Here is a 22,293-nt window from a genome sequence, read left to right as displayed (position 1 = left end):
GTAAATAACTATTCAGATCATTATTATAATTTAGTATATAAAAATTGGGTTGATCTTCGGATTATGGTAACTTGACGATTTTTTGGCGACCAACCCTGCTACAGCAATCTGTTATTTTTTTTTTTTTTTATTGATGCCATTTTGTTTTCACAAAGTAAAGGCTTTTTTTTTATTATTATTTTTTATTTTATTTTATTTTATTTTTTTATTTTTTTATTTTTTTAAACTCAACATTTTTTTTTCCAACAATCTGCTATCTGAATTATGCTTATGCTAGAACTTTTATGGAACAAAAGTGCTTAATCATGACGAAGATTAGGTGCGAAATTGGGAGAAAATACAGAATCGCAAACTGCTTGCCGCATTTTTAAGAATTGCACATACACAGTATCCGTGTATACGTCGACCTATTTTCACTTAAAAAAACATCCCAGAATTGCACAAAAATGGCATTGCGCACACTCTTGACTTTATCCATGTACACTGCTAAAGTAGTAGCTAGTAACCTTTATCACCTTACCAAAATGTTGCCAAACTACCTGTACCATATTCAAAAGATTAACCAAAAATTGCTAAACATAACTGAATGGATGGCTGCATCGCTATTTCGCTATTGAGTTATCGCTAAAGCATAATGTCATCTCGTTGGTTGTTCAAACATAATTTCCTATAATGAATGATGCCTTTTCTTTGAAAAAATTCTCGGTAAAGTGCAGAATCGCCCACTTATTTGTTTGCCGCTTTTTACAAGGGTAAAAACAATTGGATTTTTGTCAATTTTCTTTTACTTTTAAAATGACAATAGGTCGATAAATTATAAAAGGCTAAACATGATATAGTCAAGGGTAGATAAAGTCAAGGGATATAATAGTCATACATAGATAAAGTCAAGGGTGTGCGCAGTGCCATTTTTGTTCAATTCTGGGATTTTTTTCAAGTAAGTGAAAATAAGTCAATGTGTACATGGATACTGAGTATGTGAAATTCTTAAAAACGCGTCAAGCAATGAGTGATTCTGCACTTTACTTAAAATTCTATCTCAGACTTTTCATAATGGGCAATTCCCAAATTGTTAAATCCATAGGATATCAAAAAAGGATTTAAAAATTAAACTAATATTTCAATGGTGTCTTAAGAAATATAGAACTATATAAACTTAACACAATCTGAAATCAGCCCATATGTTAGATTTCGCACGCTGTTAAATGGGCACGTTTGCTAGATTTGGCGCATACATTTTCGCTGCAATTTTTTTTTTTTACTGCCCTCAAAACGGAATAGTACCATATAATAATATACTCACTTTACAGTAACATGAAACAACGATTAAGAAACAATAAACATCTTAAAACTTAGTCTGTAACTTACATGCCAATTTAAGCCTTGCAGCATATGTTTGCTGGGGTGCTTCTTTGCTTATATCACTAATCCCAACACATTTGTATATTCCTTCATCACTGCTTCGAATTTCAGAAATGCCAAGAGAACCATTAGGATATAATGTAAATCTAAAATGAAAACACTGTAATATTTAATATGCATTAATTTTGCATTATTCATCAATACGAATTATTACTTTTAAAATTGTGTAAAACACAATAAAATTTCAAATAAAAAAATTAGTAGTTGTACCTGATAATTAATTTTAATTTTAAATCTCCAAATGCAGTAAATTAAAAGAATTTTTAAGACAGATAAAAATTTAATTATGTGATCTTCAAAATGCAATAAAATAAATTCCTTGTACTAAATAGATAATGATTCTATGGTAGCTAAGTATGAAATAAAACATAACTAACAAAGCTAAGCATTATTTAATTAATGCATAAATTATCCAAATTAATTAATTGCTTTGTTTTGCATTAATACATTAATTAGTTACTAAAAATAAATCATTAAATAGAGAAAATTAATATGAACCTCAGTATTTAATTATGAGATTTAAATAACATTAAAATAGTATTTTGCATTTATCAAGAAGAAAAACTTAAGATACTCAAATAAAGAGAACAAAAGAAGAGGATCAACATACATCTAAAATGAGGTAAACATGAATAATGAAGACAATACTCTTTATCAATGCAAATCTTTTACTCTGCAATCATGTGTCACATACATTCTTATTCTAGTACAAGAGCAAAAGTCTGTAAGACAGACACAGGTCCTACATACAGCCTTTTTTCTGAGTCCCCCTATGTTCATTTTTCTTGTTTTTTGTTGCAAGATATCAGATAAGAGGAAATAAGAGGTTCAATATGATGATCTGGGATTACTTTAGAACCTGAACCTTGTGGACACTTACTGTTACTTGAATCTTCTGAATACGGTGATATCATATGTTCTACCAATGTTAAATGGCTAAGTTGTGGAAAATGTTTAAAAAGATTTTTAAATTTACATACAAAAATACATATATTTCGAAACAAGAATTTGTTCCTGAATTAGGTGATGATGACTGGTTGTTAGACATACGTTTTTAGCAGATATAACAGAAATATTTAATCAGCTATATAAGGACTTGAAAGGGTAAGATGATTTAGATTATTGAACAATGCTTGTAATTTCATCAAAGCTTTTAATTAGAAGTTATTGTTATTTGATAGCCAACTTAGAAATAATAATGCTCAACATTCTTTGTGGTTAATCTTTGGATTATGGTAACTTCGCGATTTTTTGGCGAAAATTTGGCGACCAACCCTGCTACAGCAACCTGCTAGTTTTTGTTTGGACGCCATTTTGTTTTCACAAAGTAAAGGCATTTCCCCCCCCCTCAACATTTTTTTCCAACAATCTGCTAGCCGAATTACGCTTATGCTAGAACTTTTATGGAACAAAAGTGCTTAATCATGACGAAGATTAGGTGCGAAATTGGGAGAAAGTGCAGAATCGCAAACTGCTTGCCGCATTTTTAAGAATTGCACATACACGGTATCCATGTACACGTCGACCTATTTTCACTTAAAAAAAAATCCCAGAATTGCACAAAAATGGCATTGCGCACACTCTTGACTTTATCCATGTACACTGCTAAACTCCTAGCTAGTAACCTTTATCGCCTTACCAAAATGTCGCCAAACTGCCTGTTACCATATTCCAAAGATTAGCTTTTTTGGTTGTAAATATCTTTCCCAAAAGCAAACCTAATAATTTCTTGAAATATGCTAATGAAATAAACTTATTTTTGATAACTGTTGAAAATATTATTGTTACAACTTAGATTGTAGACATATTAAAAAGCTACTAATATATTTTAAAAAGTAATAATAAGATTCATTTTAAACATGAATAAATATAACAATAGGGAAAAACAGTAATAAAATCGATATACATCAGAAAGAGTACGATCTGACTTATGTACAACACAAATGAATACAGTAAAGCAAATATCGTTTACTGAATTCATTTGTGTTGTAGAGAAACGTTATTTTTTTAATTTACACACTTCGGCGCCTAATGCGATATACGAGCGAAAGAAATTTAGTGTTGGTGGCGCCACCTGTTAAGAAGAATATCGTTCGTGGTCTAAAGTACTGACTTCAGAATCGAAACTGGAAATAAATTACGCTTGAACTGATATACGAGTCGATAATGCAATTTTGCTTTACTTTACAAATATATCATTTAATTCTTTCTATATGGTTTTTCAGTCAAATATAGCCAAAAAAATTTGATTGTTGGCTTCTTTCCGGGTATCACACATTGTGTATATCATCTATAACACGATACTTTAGTATAGAACTGTTTTTTCTTGCAAAGCTTTAGGACTTAGTGCATCTATATACTCATATCATACTTAGTGCATCTACTTCTATTAATTTTACGGCGTTTCACCCCTCTCAAATTAATTTTGCCTGCATTTACTTTGGACTTTTGTGTTTTTTACAGAAGCAAAGACATTACATGTACATATTATTTATTGTTTTATTCAAGAATTCATCCCTAATTTACGCACAGTGCTAAAAATTTTAAATTGGTCAGCGACCAACTGGAACCCTATTTAGACACCATGTGACTCCTGACGCCGCTTTAGACCTTCTCAGCCAAGACCATCTAGTACTTCAATAGCCCATTGATGGTGCCAGCTCTGCTCTCAGCTAAGCCCTAGTGCTTGCTTACTATTTATTTCATGTTATTACACATTAAATTAATCGCCTTCGGGTGAGATACATAAATATGTATCCTTAAAATATTAAAAACTAATGGCCACTGATAATTAAAATTTAACGTAATAGTTAATACTCCCAGTAGTAGACACCAGAAGTAAAGCTATGATCTACGATCTCCCGGGTATCACACATCAATCAGAAATGAAACTCGAAATCTGTTCAACAAGTCCGAATTGAAACTCGATATCTGTTTATAAGTCACGGATATGCAACTAGATTTTAAGGGACTGTTAATATGTTTACAACAATTTTTAACTTCCAGACTTCTCATTTAATTCCTTAAAGTAAATTATAAAAAGCAAACAGTTCACTCACCTACTATTATTTACCAATGGCACATCATTGGTCTGAGTATACCATTCAACGGCAGCTGCATTTTCGAAGACGCAATCAAATCTTGCACTTCCGTTCTTTGTAGCAATGATATCTTTTGGAAGAACCTTGATTTGTGCTGCAGTCTCGCCTAGAATTGAACATGATACATTACATATAACGTATAGAGAGAACCTGAATTACGAAATTCTTAAACCTTTATATAGAAAAATATAAGACAAACCATATTTCATCCCCACTCTTCAAATGGATAAAAGCAGTTTGATAATAATTTGAAACTGGAAAACGCTCTATTCATATCGAATGACAATGTACAGTTTCTATGATTAGCACATGTGCTAAAGTTACTTATAGTTATTATAAACATGCTAATATAGCACCAACAGAAATCTAGAACCAACGGGAGGAGGAACCCGAAGATTTCTGAAATTTAGAGACTTAACTTTTTTTTAGAAGTGCCTGCCTAAAACCTTATCTTCTTTTATCAATTTTACAGTTGGCTGGATTGGATGCTGCTACTATCGATGACGAAATCACATGTGTCATAAGTAACAAGAATGAACTAAAGAATTAGAAGAATGGACAAGAAATCTTGACGCATTTAAAACTCATCTCTGGAGACCCTTTTCTGAGCTCTCGCAACATATTTCACTAGTTGGGAATACTTTTTTTCAACATATTACTCTCCCGGTCAGTTGCAGAACGCCGATTTTGCGGGATGAATGAGTCGGACACGACCTTATTCCTTCAATGGATACTGAATTTTTTAATGGTTTCATTTGAATGCTTTCACTTCAATTTAAATGTTTGGAAATTCCATAAATACTATTTTACATAACTATGAAAAATAAATATTGAAGATAACTCCTCGTTTTTTCTCCTCGCAAGTTTCCTCGGCTAATTACTATACATTAGAACAGCAACTGCATTATAATCAGATTCAGGGTTCAAAATTATACACGGTAGCTAATTTTAAATATAAGACTTACTGGGCAGTGTCAGTGCAAAATTATCACTGCTGTCGACAACTCCAACATCGCTTACAGCTCTACAAGAATAGATTCCATTGTCAGCTGGAGAGAGAGATGCCACCTGTAGACGTTTGTTGCGGAAGGAGACTCTTTCGTTGCGGAACATCCTGAGGCCATTATGGAACCATTCAAAGCGAACTTCTGAACTACCTTCCACTTTGCATCGCAAAACCATTTCGCCATTTTCTGCCAGCTGATCTACAGATTCTGGACTCTGAAGAATAACACGAGCCTGTTCCCCTATCCCTGAAAAGAATAAAATTATTAATATAATCACGTCTTCGCATCATCGTGAAAAATTAATTCGTTTCTCGCACAACATTTATGATTAAATTTTCTTTAAAAAAATGTAAAAAGTAAACGAGGATATTATATGTGTTTTAAATTACCAACCAACTGTATACAGCTTTTTAGTACAGTTTTAGCTGACGACGAATGGGAACATCTGGTCTTTACCAATGTTAATACATATTGCGCCACATTTCTCATTAACTAGATTTAATTTTTTTAAATTATAATAACAACATTTTTTACGTTTTTCATATTTTAATAATTCCAATTTAAAAATTTTTAACATATATACATGAATATAGAATAAAAAATTGCAAGGACATTAAAAATAAAGTTCATAATGTCTACAGTTCACAGAGTCCAAAAGGTTTGATCAAACTTTCATAAAATCGAACGTCATACAAAAAAAGTCATTTCTATCGTTATGTATAACAGAAAACTATTATGCGTAGTTTTATAAATAAAGTAATTAAATTTCAAAAGAAGAGGTAAATAGGCTTCTATTATATCCACATATTTAACTTGGTTTGCACTACAAATATCTTGTCCCAATGCAGAAAATAGCCTCATAATTTAAAAAAAAAAAAAAAAAAAAATCTTTGTTTAATAAAGAGTCTTTGGAAAGAAATGACATTAGCTGCAATAAATTTGATATGAAATTGTTTAATTAAGGGATATTTCATTATATAATGATCTGGAGATCCTGTGTCTCCACAGATACGATTTGTGTGGGTTAACGCATACTTAAAGTAAAATGTTGCGAAAGGACAATTTTCCTGTTATATATCTTGATAAATGCGGAATCAAAATTATGCGATTTAAATCAACTATTAGTAGATAATTAAAGGTGCATTTGCCTTGTTCCCTGTGATTCTACTCTTCTGCAAAATTTTGAATTCTTTGAAACGATTCACAAAGATTCTATTCAGACTACATTTCCAAATAGTATAGGAGATTATAGTAAATGCAGGAACTTAAATAGTATGAAGGTTAAATAGAACTTAAGCCTCCAATTCACTGAGAAGTGGGCGACGGGCGTTTGAAAATAAATTCACTTACAGTTCTTATAGTTCCTCTATAATTATTCAGACATTGGACATAATTAGAGAGTCCCCTTGATACATTCCGACTACTAATTTCGTTTTGGCATTTTGCGTCGAAAACTTTAAAGGGCTGTATCACTTTTCAAATCGCTCCCAATATACATTATCGCCCTGTCTGATATTTAAAGAAAATTAAATTATGAAGAATCTGCATAAATGTATCTACGTTTATCGCAATGTGATAAAACAACGGCACCTAGAGCCATCAAAATTTGAATAATATAATCTTCCGTAGAATATGGGCATGTGGAAGCCCTACTTTGAATTTGAAATTTGTTTTATTATCGATTTCAAATTTTGTAACACTTCAACAAATTTTTGATAAAAAAAAAACTAAACGATTTCAAAGCGAGCAATAGTAACACTGTAAAGAGAGGGGAGGGGGAAAAATTATCTCCAGCGCGCGAGACTTTATATCGGTTGTAAAGGAAATTCTAAAGATATGCGAATTTTAAAATTAATTTGCGATATTGCTGTTGAACTGAATTTAATAGTTTGAGTACGTAGAACAAGGTATTTAATAAATAAAGGTAACACAGAAAATATTACAAAACGCCCATTTGGACGTAATTTAAAATCTGAAACAGATTTTTTCTTTTTCTTTTTAAACATCGGTACCGATAAACTTGTGAAACATATTTTTGAAAGCAGCAAGTTGCAAGACCGAACCAGAAAGCGTAATGCGACGCATTCAGAAGAAAGCTGGAGAGAGAGCGTCAAAATGTTTCAGTTCTCAACAGAAATCTTATTCAGTGACTGGGTAAAAGGTACCTGTATTGCAACGTTAAGTAAGATCGCATGAAGCGGATTAATTTGGAATGACGCAGTTTAGATTGCTATATATATTATAAAAAGCTACTAATTTTAAGAGGGAAAACCTAAATTAAAATGAAAGATAATTACTACTGCCAATTAAAATTTTCAGTTTACGTTATCTTTTTTTTATATATATATATATACTATATATCCCCCAATAGAACTCAGCGATAGAAAGCATCTGAGCAACAAGACAAAACAAATGCAATATGCAAAATATAAATCACAAAATTTTGAACTAAAACATTATGCAGAACATAAATTTTAAGCACTCAATTTCCGAGAACAAATGCAAATTTTAGAATCCTCTTCAAAAAAAGTTCTTGTTTCTCAAAAGCAATTTTTAGAATTCCATTAATTATCAATATTTCAATCCAGAGTTGAAAAAGTCTTTGTTTTTGGAAAATCCACATGATTATTATGAGAATCTGCAGCGAAGGTTCATAAAAATTTTTGCAGAAATCACAAATATAAAAATGTTATACATCTATTACTTATTTTGAATAATCATAACAAATCTTAAAATTTTGGAATATACTATTTTTCCCATTTATAACTTACACTTTAGCATCATAAATATATTCTTCTCACCAAAATTACGGCTTCTAGTCGCTGAATAGAATTTCTATTGAGAAACAAAACGTTTTCACTCTCTCTTCCACACTTTCTTCTGAATGTGTCGCATCTCGCTTTCTTCTTCGCTCTTACGACTTGTCACAGCCAATTGCCTTCAAAAATATATTTCACAAGTTTATCGTTACCCATGTAAAAAAAGTTCTTTACGAACATGGCGCTAAAGCGCCCATTTTATTTGTGTTGGATTAATGAAAAATGTATGTCAACCAATAAAAAGGCATTAGCTGAATTCACCTACGCCTCCAATTTTCTTCTTTTTCATACATCTGCATGCTATGCCATTAACTTTCCACGTTATTACAATGAGTCAGACAGGATCGAGCTTCCATGGAAAATGACTATTCCAGGGTCAAAACTTGGTCAGCGGGATTAAGTTGCAAGTTCAGAAGTTCTAAATTGCTTTTAACTGAAATTCGAAGTTGTTCAAGAGCAATATCATAAAGAAGGGGGAAAAAATTAATACCTTCTTTTGTGGAGTTTAAATTGACAACCTACCGATGTTTGAAAACAAGTGATTCTTTAAGTTGCAGGCCAAATGAAAGTCATCTAGCGTAATACATTACAAAAGTTATTTAAAACGCACAGGCAGATGTTTTACGCCAATTTCCGTTTTCAATACAAAGCAAATTGGGTCATCTATCTTCGTGTTAATCTTTATTTCACCCAGGGTAGATTAAATAAAGAAGTAACAGTAAAGATTTAAATTATAATAACTGGTTAATTAACACAATGGGATGTTACATAGCTACTAATTTTAGGAGAGAATGGGGTAATATCTAAATTAAAATGAAGAATAAAAGGGGATATTGCCAATTAAAATTAGAAATTTCCATTTACTTATTTATTACGCATTCAGGCATTAGGCACTGCACGGAAAGCGAAGGATGCCCCTTGCAGGACTTTTTAAGGTAAACTGACTCGTATCCATGCTACAAATTATAAGTTTTCTTTACATATCTTACATATTTATGTATAATAAAAATTGAAAGTTGAACTGAATGAAGAAATTGAAGAAAACAGTACGCTTTATATGCCGCAATAGAAATAAATTTTAATTTAGATCGAATGTAAATAGTTTAATTACAAGAGATTTTTACATCATTAGAACACATAAATGTGGGTAGACAGTAATATAACAATCAGAATATGAAGAAAATAAGGAAAGCTAGTAAATTGAAAAAGTGAAGAATCAGTAAAAAAACTATAAAAAATCTCACCGACAATAAAAGTTGTCTATAACGCGTTGTCTCATGAGAGGAAGACGTACGGCACAATCAACCTTTAACGTCACTTTTCTGAGTGCACAGCTTGAACTTTATGTTATTGGCAAATTCAGGAAAAAAAAGAAAATTTATCAACTTATAATGTCAACATAAGGCTAACTGCTACATAATTTGCCAAAAAGAGGAAACTTAAGCAGGACGAACAAATGCATATAAAATTTATTCTGATAGTTACTGATGATAGTTATTCTGAGTGACTGTCGACCTACATTTGCATGTCAACATAAAAATTATAAACTGCTTCATTCTTTCAGGTCATTCTAATTTACATTTAAATTCACACATGCACTAATATACGAGGGTAAGTTGAAAAATAAGTTTCCCCTGTCGACTGTGGTCAGAGTTGTGTATGAAAGTCAAAAAATAGAATGAGACATTAAAGATATGACATACCTTTATTTTATTATTCTCGTACAAGTACGTTGAGACATTTGTCATATCGCTTGGATAAGCTTCAAAAAGTCCTCCAAGAAAAATTCACGCTTTGCATATGAAAGAAGCGTTGAATGGCTATGGGCGAAAGGCGACACAGCAGGAAAACGCGCAAGTCACCGATACACCATTGGGTAGAGGTTGCTGCAAATCAAGCAGATGGCGCTGTTGCAGTGCCTGCGCAAAGCGGAGACCAGCCTCTCATCTGAGCCCCGGTAGGTATGGAGAGAAGGTGCGTTTTGAATTCGTGGTCAAAGGAGGAAGTGACAGCGGTTATCCGCTATGAATGGGCACGTGGAGTATCAGAAACAGAAATTCATAACCGCCTCGTGGAAGTCTATGGGCCAGGTGTGATGTCAAAGCAAATGGTGCGGAGATGGTGTCGCACATTCAGTGATGGACGTCAGCAAGTGGAGGAGGACATACCGAGAGCTGGACGGACGCGCATGGCCACTATAGATGCAAATGTCAGGAAGGTGGATGACATGATTAGAGCGAAACGGCGTACCACCATCGATGAAGTAGCGGAAGAACTTGGAATCTCACATGAGCGAGCTGAAAACATCATCCACGACATTCTTCAGTACAGAAAAGTGTCGGCACGATGGGTGCTCCGACAATTGACCTCGACACACAAGGAACAACGCATGGGGATCAGCCTGGAACATCTCGTGTGTTACCATGAAGATGGCAATGACTTTCTATTTCGGATTGTGACGGGGGATGAAACGTGGGTCCACCAATTGACGCCAGAATTGAAGGCCGCATCTATGGAGTGGAAACATCCGTCATCACCTGTCCGAAAGAAGTTCAAGACAACTCCCTTTGCAGGTAGAAAGCTCCTCACAGTTTTCTGGGACGCCCAAGGAGTTTTGTTGCTGGACTTTTTGGAGGTTGGAACCAACAATGCTACGCGCTACTATGACACCCTGTCGAAATTGAAAGAGGAGATTCGGAAAAAGCGGCCTGGCCTTCTCACATCTGGCGTTCTGCTGTTGGATGACAATGCCAGACCACATTCGGCGACGGCAACGCAAAACCATATTGCAACTCTTGGTTGGGAGCGCCTACACCATCCGCCATACAGTCCTGATCTCGCACCAAGCGACTTCCATCTGTTTCCGGCTTTGAAGAAAAATCTCGGGGTAAGGCGCTTTGGAAGCAATACTGAAGTGAAACAAGCCGTTCAACGCTTCTTCCATATGCAAAGCCCTGATTTTTTCCTGGAGGGCTTTTTGAAGCTTATCAAGCGATATGACAAATGTCTCAATGTACTTGGTACCTATGTGGAAAAATAAAGGTATGTCATATCTTTAACGTCTCATTCTATTTTTTAACTTTCATACACAACTCTGACCACAGTCGACAGGGGAAACTTATTTTTCAACTTACCCTCGTATAAATGATCACCATCATTTTATTTTATCAAAACTTTTCACACGAAAGGAAAACAAAAAATAAAAACAAAATAATAATAATAATAATAATAATAATAATAATAAAAAAAAAAAACAGTTAAAAAACTTTAAATCTGAAAGATTTCAGATTTTAAATTACGTCCAAAGGGACGTTCATTTAACATTTTCAACTTACCCTCATATATGGATACTGAACATGAAGACACTTATAATCATGGCCAGAGAACAGTTCTTTTATTTTTTAACAAAATAATGATTTTGTTGTTGGCAAACATTTTTGATGAAGACACAGTGAGTAAGCTTTGAATGGCAACGAAGCGAGAGAAGGAGTGCGATGTGGCTCTAAGATGAAAACTGAGTTTATAATGATTAAGTTTTGGTTAAGCTTTGTTCTGACTGGATAATTTTAAGTTTCAGTTTGCAAATTTCAAATTATTTGTTGAAGCATTAAGTGTAGCGTTATTAGTCATATGACATCGACTGGTACTGAGACACTCTGTATATATACATATAATGCATTTTCGTTTGTTTACCAAGAAAAATAAAAGTTTCTTACAAATCTTTTTTTAAGTAGTGAGTTCTGTTAAGCACACGCTGCATTAATTAAAAAAAAAAAAAAAAAAAAAGAGTATATGGATTGCAACTACGTTTAAACTTTCATTACAATTTAAATAAAAAAATATTCATACGAATGCACTCATTGAAACACACAATTTAAACACCTCTACCTTCTCATTTCAGCATTGCCCTTAAATATGAGCTACATTAAATAAATACAGGTTGCAAAGGCTGCAGTTGCTCATAAACTTTTGTTAAAAAAAATATCCACAGATTTACATTTGCTAAAACACACATAACAGAAGTCCTTTAAGTACTTCTTACATTCTGAAATTCATCTCAGCAAAGCTATAAATACCCTTGTTGCATTAAATAAAGATACGGGAAAGGAACGCAACTACTTAACAAACTTTCGTTAGTTATACTTAACACACATAACATTCATTAGTTTGCAAACGCTGAAATGCGGAGAAGTCCTTTAAATGCTCTCTGCATTCTTAGATTATTACAAGACAGTCAAATAGCAAATCAATGACTTAACAAGATATTTCAAGTCCATTTATAATCGGAAAACCAATCAACTTTATTTAGAATCCCTTTCTAACAATTTAATTGTTTCTGATTCAGGTAATGTTAATCATTAACTCAAAAATCTGACTGCATAATTACCCTCTGAAACACTAAAACTATTAAACCGAAATAAATACATCCTCCATGTTTGAGTAAATTTATACCTTGTAAATATATAACACAAATTCTTCCTCATTCCAATGATAAAAATAATTACACTAATTATATTGCTGTTCACAAAAGGAAGTTAAAAAAGTAATTACAGGTATGAAAAATAACCGAACGTTGTTGAATTAAACAATTTTATCTTTCGCGCTGGTTTATAACTCTTTTTTGTAACCTTTTCTTCAAGTCACATTTTTCCTGACTCAATAGTTGAGTGCTTTTCCCTCCTCACTTTAAACTTCCTCCCCCAAATGCAGCAGCGTGATTACCATCGCTGTAGGGAAACGAGAGAACCTCAAGACTTCCAAAAGCACGATGTGGGCAATCGGCAAATGTTGCCACCAGGTTTCAAAGATTTGCCGCCTTGTTATTGAGTGGACAGGTAGCATTTAAGCTGTCATTCAACAGTACATTCGGCTCTCTAGACTGGCTCCGTACTTAATCATCAGCAGTAAGAAAAACCATATAAAAAAACAAATAAATAAAACATTAGGAAAGAGAGGACTGAAACCAGCAACAAAATGTGAAGGGGAAAAGACATTTCAACAATGTTCCGCCCCGTTTGCTTTCCCCCACCAGTGAATTCGCGTGTGTGTAAACACCCAACGTCTCCAAGATACCCAGAAAACTGAGGCCACGCCCACAACGACGGTAGCCTACGCATAAAATCCACAAATCTTCTCCAGAGCAGGCCGATACTCTAATTATCATTACTCTATCATCGCTGGAGTAATTGGCATCCGCAAAGTAAACAGAACCTGAGGAAAAAGGATTGGCTACGCTTTCTGTTATTTTGCCCATTTAAGGTAACGAGCAAAATCATGCACAGTAAAATAAATGAAAGATTAATTCAAGTAAGTAGAGAAGCAAGGGTTAATTCCGTAACCAGCTTTACAGCAATGCAGCAGTGCAGAAAAGTTGTTATACGGAAAAAAAGTGAAACTTCCTTAAGACGACCATCTACAGTTCCAAATAATTTTAATCTTCTGCAGAGATGCTCGTCGTATAGAGAATATGGCTATCGACGATGCCCAGTATCATTCTGTAATTTTATTCTCAGAAATACTGTTCATCCTCTGAGATTATTAAGCAAAATTGTTGGTACGAAAGCTTCAATATTATGTCCCTTAAGTAGCATGTAATGAAATAAAAATTATATGGAACTTTCTGTCCGATTAAAAATTTAGTTCTATTAATTCAATATATTAAAAAAAACTGAAACTCGATCAATGAAGTTATGTGACAGGTACCTTGTAATCAAAGAATAATCATGCCGAGAAAGGAAAAACACTGATTTGAAATCTTAACGTCTTATCATTTCAGATATATTTTTGGTGATATATACCAATTAAATTTTCATTAAGATTCTTTGAAATTAATGTCCTCTGCTTGCTAATTATTTCAATAGTAATTAATTTGCTACATAATAAATACAGGTTTATTAGTATAATTTCGGAGCTTAACAATGCAAAAGACAAATACTAGCTAATGTTGGAAAAACAACACGATGCTAAACTGAAACGAACAAATATTCTGCTACAGAAATTCCTGAAAAAGATTTGACTATAAGTACAAAAGAAAATAATTTTGCAAGGCAATGAGACATTCACCACAGATAATGAGATACCTACTAAAATCTTTCAAAAATGCACTACTGATTTAGTTTACGCATTGAAATAGGCAGTTGTACTGAATGCAATGCAGACTTTCTCAGTCTCATATATTTTGAAATAATTCTATAAAGGTTCGGAGAATTCCTGCATGAAAATTATTGCACCTAAAGCTAAGAAAATGATCAGCGATCACCAATATTGTACATATAATAACCCAATGATAACTTTTCATCCTGCTTCAAGCAGGTAATTTTTCTACAAACAGTTTAGTAGGTTAGTTTATTAGCATAAGTAGTTATTTGGTTCTTTTTTTCATAATGCAAATCGGTTTACTTGAAAACGAATAGTACAGCCTTGCATTTTAAATTTCTTACTTGACTGTTACTTTATACAAGTATGCTTAAAAGACTTTACACATATTCAAAATTTGTGTGTGTGGAGGGGGGGACTCAAGAAGTATGTTTAATTATAGTATGAAAATTAGTTTACTTTTAGAAAAGTCTAGAAATTCTTTCAGGAAGCACAATCTGTTAGATGTCATCTTTTAAACCAAAACGAGATGTAATTTTGTATGCGTAAGCTCTGATGATATTTTCTTAAACTACGACTTCTATTCAATACGACTACATGGTTGCCCATTCAAACCCGATTATCACTTAGGTGTACAAGGCATAGGCCTATTTTCCCAGATGATTGTAGAAGGTCCCCTAAAACCAGTCTGTTTTATCCTATTAAAAACAAGGAAAACAGGCTCTGACGTGCCTTCCCCCCCCCCGAAAAAAAAAAAGCTGAGACTACCGCCTCAGTTTATCTTAATCAAGCACAAACTCGGAAAGTATTTTCTAATTTTGCTCTAAGACTGTCTAAATGCATCATCTCAATATAAATTCTAACGATATGGATATGATAAATAATAATATAAATGGTAAAAACAGTACTGATCTTCCCCAATAAAGCCTTCCTAAATACCAGAGACAAATCAATACAGTATTTTAGATGAGAAATAAAAACTTCCAACTACAGATGAACAGTAGCTATCACTATAATAATCTAGTTCATTGGCTGCACGTGTACATCTAGCGGGAATGGTTTCAGGAGAGATCACCTTTATTAACTAGCACCAAAACCGAAGCCATATTTCGCAAAATTGTGCAAGAATTATAAGGTTATCTATCAGTAGTCAAACAAGATGCGAAAATTTCAGATAACATGGAACTACATTATAAAAGGAAGGATTGCCATTAGAAAATTAAGAAATTATTAAGAAATTAATCTAAACGAAATCTATTATTTAAAACTGATGTGGGTTACTTATTTATTTTCACCCAATTTTTACAGACTTTTGCGATTTTGATAACTAAGCATCTATCAACGTACGAAGATGATCGCTTCTAAGAAAAGACAGGTAAATTATAAGAAAATAGACTTAATAATTTCAGATGTACTGAAGATTAACAATATAGGCGCAGCTCGCAGAAGTATAATAGGATTATAGTTAATAATGGAATGCAACAACGTCTTGCAATAACTGTCCTGTTAATTGGTTCCAACACAGAAAATGAATTGGAAACAATTAACGGGACAGTTATAAGCTTTGAAAAACTGATAACCTATTAACTAAATGTGTACTGTAGAGTTTTCAAAGAGAGTCAAAAATTCTTAGGTATTAGATACCTTGTCCAGGCCACAGCACATTTTAATATCCACGGTCAGCCCCTTCATCCTTATCTTTCAGCCAATTTGCACAATACACCTGCGAAATTTAATTCCTCTATTTAAAAAATTCTCGAAAATGCTTGTACCACTAAACTATTCGAAATGAAATGGAGAACAGTAATACACACTTGTTTCAGCACCACTGATATTTCTGGAAGCATTGATAAAATGAATGTTTCAGATGGTCGTAAAGTTATTTCGGATAGCGTGAACTGTCTGAAAACGCTAATCCTCGATAGAACCATCTTTATAAGAAAGAATAGCGTGGTTAAGGGAAGAGAAACCTCGCCATATAAGCTATTTCGGCATGAGAGGGATGTGTTTTCGATCAAAGATATCCAAGCATCGCTGCTCAAACACCCTTTGCTCAAAATATGATATCGCGGCTGAATGGCCGAAGAATGCTTTAACTCCGTTTGCCTTACAATACAAAGTAACGGTGACAGATGCTATTACTTTATACATTTCTTTTATTACATAGTACACTAACAACCTCTACTAGTCAAATTCGAATAGTGCAAGTTCCATTAGCGTAACAAAGTACGTAAAACAGCTGAACACTGACAATTCGACCCGAAATTAAAATCTCAAGTCATTGCATGTCCAGTTTTGTGATTTTCCGGAGGTCTAACGTTAATCGAGCAAGTTTTCCACAGAATGTTCGCCATAATGCCATTCCTTTCAATAGGCAGACTGTTTTACTGAATCCTTAACTATTTTACTATCAAGTAATCCATTTCGCGCGCGTACCATGACTTTTCCCTGACCTTTTTTTGAACAAAGAAGTATAAAGAAGTATTATTTTACGCAGGAGTCGCAATGCCATCCGTGTTGTATTACTGGCACAGTGTTTGCGGTGTAAGTAATGTTACACATATATAAATATCCTGTCTTTGCAAAGGCGTATTAAACAACCCTAAGCTTACGGAATGTCGGCCAAAATACAAGGCAGGTATGATACATCACATAGGAAAACTATAAAAACCAAAAAATAATGCGCTGCAGCAATCATATTTTAAAAAAAAAAGGGGGGAGGGCATTTCAGTTCAATAACTATTATTCAAAACTAAAAGATAAAACGAGATTCATATAAAAAGTTGTTCATTGCCGAAAGTATATCTTACGCCACCTCCCTCTTTTCGATCACAGAACATTTTAGGAAAGGGTACAATAAACCCATAAAAGAAGTATGAGCTTCCAGTTAAACACGCCGCTGTGTATACGTATACGGAGATAAGTTCCAACCGGTATAGCAGTAGATCAAATTACAGCTTTCAAACGATGATCCTCTACCCTCGGAAATTCTACGAAACAAAATGCAATTGTAAGAGCAGGGTATTCTAAATCTGATTTATTTGGACATTTGGGGACAATGGCTTATAACTCGCCAAATAAAAGCATTGCGTGAGTAATATTCGAGTGGATTAACATTGCAAAGAAAGCTATCTTTTACGATAGCCATACATTCCTTTAGGCGAAGGATGCGTTTAATAGACTGAGTTAAGGAAATGCCATTGTCACACTAAGATGTTGGGAAATTCGCTTTTCCAATATCTTGAACAGGAAAATGATTTCTCTAGAATTAAATCGTTATCTAAGAACAAGGAATAGCTGTTAAAGTATCTTTACATTTGCAAAATGCATTTCATTTCCTAAAGTGGTACTAGAATAGAAATCTTTAAAAATATCGATTTCGTTACTTTTGTACTGCGCTTATTGGCATCAAATCTTTATGCAGTTTTGTCAAATTTAAAATCCAGCATTTCGACGGACGGACCTGAGGGAACTTGCCAATTCATTTGGATAGATGACTAAAAGTCTTAGTATGAAATATGAATAAAGATTTCTTGTATTCGCTGTATGAGGTATTTCCATTAAATATTTGAAATAACTTTTTGGATATTCCAAAAATGTTTCTTTCTCAAGTTCCGGATATCAGTTCTCCTAACATCTTTAACAGATGTTTGGGGGGGGAGGAGAGTAGAGCGAGTAAAGGTTTTAAGGGAGGATGAGAGAAGTAGCTCAATGATTTAAAAAAATAATAAATAAATAAATAAACTGTAACTGAATTTAACAGGCTTTTCCTGCATAATTAAGAGGGTCTATTTGATTACGGCAAAACATACTAGGGCAATCTGCTCGAGGGAAGGGATGCCCTTCATGGAGCACTTTTCAACAGAAAATGGTTCATGTTGACGACGTTACACCATGAAACGCTCATGCAAGATCGCAGATCTAAACTCGAATCAACTTACCAGTGTTTACGTGCTCTTATCCACTCGGCCACTAAGTTGGCTACATATAATTAAATATAAAGGAATATATTTATCTATACGCATACGCAGGAAAGGATTTAGATGCGAGCAGATCCTAAGCTATTTGAGATATGAAAGCTCTTTATGAGGCATATGAGTCTTTTTTTTTTTTTTTTTTTTTTTTTTTTTTTTTTTTTTAATATATATATATGGGATATGGGACAATTTTGGGGTCCCTAAGAAAGTGGGGGCCCTAAGCTATAGCTTGTGCAGCTTATACGTAAATTCGGCACTGTACATACGGCAAAAGCATACAAGGGCTTTCTTTCTTAGGAGAGGGATACCTTTTAACAGAAACTTGACTCGTATTTATCTTAGGGATTCCCTTGCAATCTAGAGAATGAGACTAGGACTATCTATCTGCCTTTGGGAAGGAAAGCTTTCGTACAGGAATTCTCTTTCTTTTTATTACCCTACAAAACTGTAACTAAGGAAATGGGATTCCGATGGATTTCGTTTATATTTACTTCCATATTACTTTAAAAAAACAAACAACTCAAAACAACTCTGACACATACATAAACATATCCAGGTAAAATAATTTCTTTAATTCTTTCATTTCAATATGATCTCGAATAGTAATATATGATCTCGAATAATAATAAACAGAAAGCCATAATGATTATAATTTTCGTGCTTACCCATGCAGATCTGAATTACCGCGGATACAGTGAACGGATCCAAGAACGGATATTCCGTAAGGGCTAATTATTATCATTTGTATTTGTGTGAAGCATCATAATGTTTTTCAGCTAGGAAATATGTACTATAAGGTATATCGGAAAGTTCTGTCCGATAATGTTAGTTAAAGATTCAACACGCACGCACATGTTCATTTGAGACAAATACGGCTATTTCTCTTTATCATTGCATTTATACACGTGAGCTCTTCTCAATCAAGTGAAACAAAAGTGTTTCATGTCATTATTGAGATGCAATCGTATAAACTTAGCTACCGACAAAACTCACGACACTGTACTTTGTACAATTTCTTTGGTGAAAATGCAGTTTCGGACAGAACGTCTATGAGATAGCTCGAAAAATTTAAAGCAGGTGATTTCGACCTTAATGACAAGCCAAGTTCTGGGCGGCCATCTTTAATCGATGTCATTACTGTTAAGGCCACGATGGAGAAAAATCCTTTTTGACAACATCGGTGATTGGGGGGGGGGGGGGTGGAATGCTTAACTCAGCTCAACAAACGATTTCGGAGCATGTTCGTAAACTACGATTGATTTATATTCGAAATGGGTGCCTCATGATTTAAGTGAGAAAAATTTTCATGATCGTATCATCGTAAGTATTTATTTACTTGCTCGGAACAAAATCGAACCCTTCTTGGATCGGATGATAACTGGTGATGAGAAGTGGACAATCTACAAAAACATCGTTATGAAAAGAGTATAGTGCAAAGCCGGAGAACCTGCCCCCAATACCTTTAAAGACAGTTAGAGCCTGAATAAGAAACTGCTGTGTATATGGTGGGACAGGCAAGGACCAGTACATTAAGAGCTTTTAAAACCTAAATATTAGCTCAATTCGGAGGTATACTGTCAGCAAATGGATGTTTTAAAGCAGTCATAGAAAAAAGACCGGCGACGTATAACAAAAGGCACATCATACTGCATCATGATAATGTCAGGCAACATGCTGGTTTGACGACTCGTCAGAAAATCATAGAGCTAGCGAGTATGGTGGATGCTGAAGCATCCACCATACTCTCCACACCTAATAACATCCGATTATTACTTGTTTCTCTCTTTGAAAATGTTTTTGAAGGGTGAAAAATCAAAACTGAAGCAGATGCCGGCCAAGCACTAGTTGAGCTATTTGCTTCTAACGAAAAGACATTTTTCAAAATTGGCATTAAAAATTATCATGGTCAGAGCTCATAGGTGACGATGGAAATTTTATTACATAATAAATATTACTGAAGGATTGAAAAATGTACTGTTTTCTTTTACTTCCCAACCGGACAGAATTTTCCGGTAGACCCTATAATAAAATAACTGTGACACACGAATCTATTTATTATAATCTTCACATAATGTTATTGCAAGAATAGCTTTCGCAAACGGTTTAAACTAAATTTATTTAACTTGAAATTAACGGCAGGAAAAGTAAGTTTCACGATAGTTTATAAAGCACGAAAGTTTATATGTTTTGGAGTAGAAGATGCGAAAAATCATCTTACGGCCCTGCCAGCATTCGACTCGTTAATCTTCCGACTGTTAGTCTAATGTGCTACCAGTTACACCATAAGAGCATGCACGAAGAAAGGCAATAATTTTTAATTCTGCGGAGGGAACTGCTAATTTTTCGTGCCTACCCCTTCGGAAAACACTAATGTCTGTACAACAAAGTTTTTCCTTTTTTTTTTTTTTTTTTTTAAATTCTTTAATCAAAACGCCCATTTTTGACGTAAATAGTATGACAAAACTATCCAAAGAATTATTCCTGCTGAGATAAAATCCATAACGGAAAGTGAATTATTGTGAAAGTTATAACCACAGACTTGACTTTTACAAATGTTGTTCCTGCCAACTCACCACTACTAGATCGATGTTGAATTCCACAAAAATACAGCCTATGGAAGAGCGAAAAAGTTGCGTGATTCGATAGCATTACACATAAAAGCCACTTTGACTAAGAGCCTATTGATTTGTCTGCCCGGTCTCCGCTTTTATGGCAATTTACAGTCAAGGTAAGCGAATCGAAATGATCGCACTGGGAACGTTCCTGCAAATTGCACTGTTCCAGGTTGGTTGCACAGAAGGAAATAATTCGTTTCCATCTCACCCCAAACACTCGAAAGGCAGAAGTTTTATGTTCCAGTCACCACTAAAATAAAGCAAACTGTTAATCACGTTTTCTCCCTCCCAATGCTGATGGAAAGCGGTTTATGCGAGATCCTGTAATACCGGGTGGGACTTTAAATGAGCCATAAGGCTGTTGTTAATTTGTAAACGAAAGAGTTTCTGATGCACTTTAATCGATAATCCTTTTACTTCCATAATTCAGGAGGATTAATTCGTAAATGGTTCGGCCTAAAAGCTCATTTTGCCGCTAGACACTTTTGCAGTTAGAAAAGCTTTATACTATTTTTATGTAATAATAGTGATAAGAATAAAACATTTACTAAGTTATTTTTTTAAAGGCCACTAAAAAATCGTAGCAGTCAAGGTGTGATGAAGAGAATTTGGCGACCTAGACACAAGTGGTCCCCAAAGCTCATTTCAATGGTTCTTATGAGGAAAAAAACAGGCGTATCGAGGCAGTGATCTGGTGCCCTTAGCAGAGTGAATTCAGAAACTAAATATTACATTTTAAATCTTAACCTATAAATACAGCTCTCAGGTTACACAAATTTAAAAAGTGAGTGTTTTGAAAGCAGTTCTCAAAGTTAAGCGCTTCAACATGTTTCAGGACGACGTAAGGAAACTGCTGTTCGATTTGGAGAACATTCCAAAATTCTTTTGTAACATGAGGAAAATTTTGAATGTTTTTAGTTTTTATTTCCTAATGGATAAGGCTGCAGAATACTGTATGATATTAAGTCAGCATAATACAACTGGTGCATAAAATTAAGACATCGTCATTGAACCTGCACAGATCTCGGAAATTAAAACTAACATAACGTTATTAATACATAGATGCAGTACAAGTGGTCTCCACAGAATTGTCTTTTGAATGCCAGCATTTCAAATGGATGTGCGGGCACAAAAAAACATACTATGAGGTTTTGCTGCGTGCGTTTCAGAGTAAAATCTAAGTTACATCGTAAGCAACCGCTACAACTGTTCTTCTTAGATGGCTGACTGCAATAGGCTTGCTGCAGGATTTTACC

General features: G+C 34.1%; 1 protein-coding gene across 4 annotated transcripts in view; it reads right to left on the bottom strand.

The window, feature by feature from the left end:
• Positions 1-22,293, bottom strand: part of LOC118199055 (inactive tyrosine-protein kinase 7-like) — a 164,884-nt gene that overhangs the window by 30,083 nt on the left and 112,508 nt on the right. For 2 of the 4 annotated variants that reach the window (XM_035370845.2, XM_035370846.2), the window contains exons 3-5: positions 5,489-5,776; positions 4,482-4,629; positions 1,369-1,508 (exon numbers count right to left, since the gene is read on the bottom strand). In XM_035370845.2, the coding sequence (XP_035226736.1) occupies positions 1,369-1,508; positions 4,482-4,629; positions 5,489-5,776 (576 nt within the window). Of the gene's footprint in view, positions 1-1,368; positions 1,509-4,481; positions 4,630-5,488; positions 5,777-11,684; positions 12,138-12,900; positions 13,104-22,293 lie in introns of those variants that run through there. The other 2 variants (XM_035370847.2, XM_085822457.1) reach the window with 2 other exon arrangements.

The sequence above is a fragment of the Stegodyphus dumicola genome, chromosome 8 (assembly GCF_044657685.1).
Source record: "Stegodyphus dumicola isolate Sdum_Otavi_A_Nest chromosome 8, ASM4465768v1".
In the NCBI taxonomy this organism is placed as follows: domain Eukaryota; kingdom Metazoa; phylum Arthropoda; class Arachnida; order Araneae; family Eresidae; genus Stegodyphus; species Stegodyphus dumicola.
This window is presented reverse-complemented; position numbering and strand designations above follow the sequence as displayed.